General features: G+C 52.9%; 1 protein-coding gene across 1 annotated transcript; it reads left to right on the forward strand.

Moving 5' to 3' along the window:
- The first annotated feature begins 836 nt into the window (after positions 1 to 836).
- LOC125989888 (janus kinase and microtubule-interacting protein 3-like) lies at positions 837 to 2,141 on the forward strand. Its single transcript, XM_049756347.2, has 2 exons — positions 837 to 1,333; positions 1,413 to 2,141. Exons 1-2 carry the CDS (start codon positions 1,121 to 1,123, stop codon positions 1,527 to 1,529), a joined length of 330 nt encoding a protein of 109 aa, XP_049612304.1. The 5' UTR covers positions 837 to 1,120; the 3' UTR covers positions 1,530 to 2,141.
- The last annotated feature ends 381 nt before the right edge of the window (positions 2,142 to 2,522 follow it).

Here is a 2,522-nt window from a genome sequence, read left to right on the forward strand (position 1 = left end):
TCTCTTCTCGAATGTCAAGTGGGTGGAGGAGAAGCAGCTGCTGCGTCAGAGCAATCAGCAGTTGGCCGAAAAGGTGACGGAAAGAAAGGCGCTGGGCGGAGTCGCTTGGCGTCACACCTGTCGGGAAGCCCCGCAGATGAGGTCTGACTGTCTTTTCAGGTCAGGCGGATGGAGGCGGAAGAAGCGCGTCTGAAAGAGCACATCCAGGATATCCGAGACCAAAACGAACTGCTTGAGTTCCGCATCCTGGAGCTGGAGGTGGGAAGACTCGCACAAGCGTGTTGAGGCCAGAGATGTGACGGACGGACGGACGGACGGATGCATGCCTCTGCCTTTCAGGAGAGGGAGTGGCGCTCCCCCGTCTTGAAGTTTCTGCAAGTCCGTTTCCCAGACGGCCTCAGCCCTTTGCAGATCTACTGCGAGGCCGAGGGCGTGAGCGTACGTAAGGCGTCCCTCGCAACCCTAACCTTAACCCGAGGTCCCAGAACACCTTACATTGCTCCTTGCGCCTTTCCCCCGGACATCGTCATCAGTGATCTGATGAAGAAGCTGGACATCCTGGGCTATAACGCCGTAAGTGTATGTCGAACTCCTTATGTTCGCACTCCACGAGACTCGGCGGCTCAAATGTGACTTTTGGAAGGCTTTGCGCTGAAAGAAGCTTGTTGACGCTGTGCCTTTGGGCTCTTGCAGAATCTCACCAACGAGGAGCAGGTGGTCGTGATTCACGCCAGGACCCTTCTCACCCTAGCCGAGAAGGTAACGCGCACGTCCACGCACGCTCTCGCATTCTGCTTATGTGACAGCAGCCTTTCCTCAGTGGTTAGAATACATCAAAGTGACCAAGTCAGCACTTCAACAGAAGATGTTGGACATTGAAAGTGAGAAGGTAGACAGACACGCGACATCAGCCAAGGGGAACTCCGGCAATGTGCCCCAACAATTCTGACCTTGAGCTGTGCTAGGATATGTTCTGCAAGCAGAAGGGCTACCTGGATGAAGAGTTGGACTTCAGGAAGTGTTCCATGGACCAGGCTCATAAGGTAAGCCGCCCTCAAATCTCCCGCCGGACCACTGATGGACGAGGATTGCGGCCCAGAGGATCCTGGAGCTGGAGGCCATGTTGTACGAGGCGCTACCGCAGCGGGACTGCCCCGCCACGGACGGCGAAAAAGCCAGCCACGCTGGCGTGAATGACGTGCTGACGGCGGATCAGAGAGAAGAGCTTAGGAGCGCCGTGGACCAATGGAAGCGAGCCCTGATGTGCGAGTTGAGGGAGCGCGACGCTTGCATCCTCCAAGAGAGAATGGATCTGCTGCACAGCGCGCAACAGGTAAGGGCCCAAAGCCAGCCCGGCACTTACTTGCACGCTTACTGGCTTTTGAATGCCACTTTCCATTTGTCCGTCCTAGAGGAACAAAGAGCTGAAAGAATTCATCGAAGCTCAGAAGAGACAAATCAAACAATTGGAGGAGAAGTTTCTGTTTCTCTTTCTATTCTTCTCCTTGGCCTTCATTCTGTGGCCCTAACACCAGCTGGTGAGTGAGCTCCAGCGGCACCGCACTCGACACCTCCGATACACTGCCAGCCGGTCTCAGACGTTGGCAGACGCTCCGATGCCAACGTATACCCCCCGCCACGGTGACAGAGGCACCGCGTCACACCGGCGCTCATCCAATCAGAAGGCAGGAAAAGCAAATTCACATGCAGGGCACTTTTGAACCAGAAGAGAGCGCCACAAAAAACGGTTGTTGCCCCAAACGCGCACTAAAAAGGGTCAGAATAACAAGAGTCCCACTGGCCAGCCGGGGCCACCCGTCCAGCTGTTTCTTCAGGGGGGAAAAAAATTGGAGTCACCGGTGAGTACATTTTGCATTTAGCTCTGCTTTTCTGCTTCTGTCTTCAAGTGTGTGGCATCCTGCGATCAAAGATTCAGCCAACCCCAAAGCGGTTGACCTCAACGTCCCACCACCATGCCTACCAGAGCAGGTGACGTGATGCTTTGGACATCCTTCCGTCTCAGATGCCCAAAAGTACTCTTTGCCACATCTGCGGCAATACGGTGTCTTTTCAAAGGTGCAAATAAATCCAGCGTGGGCGGAACACGCACGTCTTCGGTTTTTCCCGCTTTGTTTGTGTGACAGCTGTTGTGAAAATTTTATACAAATAAAGTTGTATAGTACAGGTTTGGCCAAGCCGCAACTCCCGAACCGCATGCGGCTCTTTTATGTTCATATCAACATTTGTGTGTGTGTGTGTGGGGGGGGGTTGTGCGTGTTGGCTTCACTTGAGTTCAATTTGGTATTTTGGTCAAAAGTGCATGTGGTGAAATTCCACAAAGTAGGATGGGCAAACACATTTCTTTAAACTATGAGTGTCAATTGGGCTCTCGAAATGGCAGGGAAAAGATGCACAGCAAAACGAAAATACGTAGATGAACACAGGACGTTTTAATCAGAGTGGGAAAGTTTCTATTTTTTGTTGAACGTGATGGCAAACCATTCTGCCTGATATGTCACACC

The sequence above is a fragment of the Syngnathus scovelli genome, chromosome 1 (assembly GCF_024217435.2).
Source record: "Syngnathus scovelli strain Florida chromosome 1, RoL_Ssco_1.2, whole genome shotgun sequence".
NCBI lineage: Eukaryota > Metazoa > Chordata > Actinopteri > Syngnathiformes > Syngnathidae > Syngnathus > Syngnathus scovelli.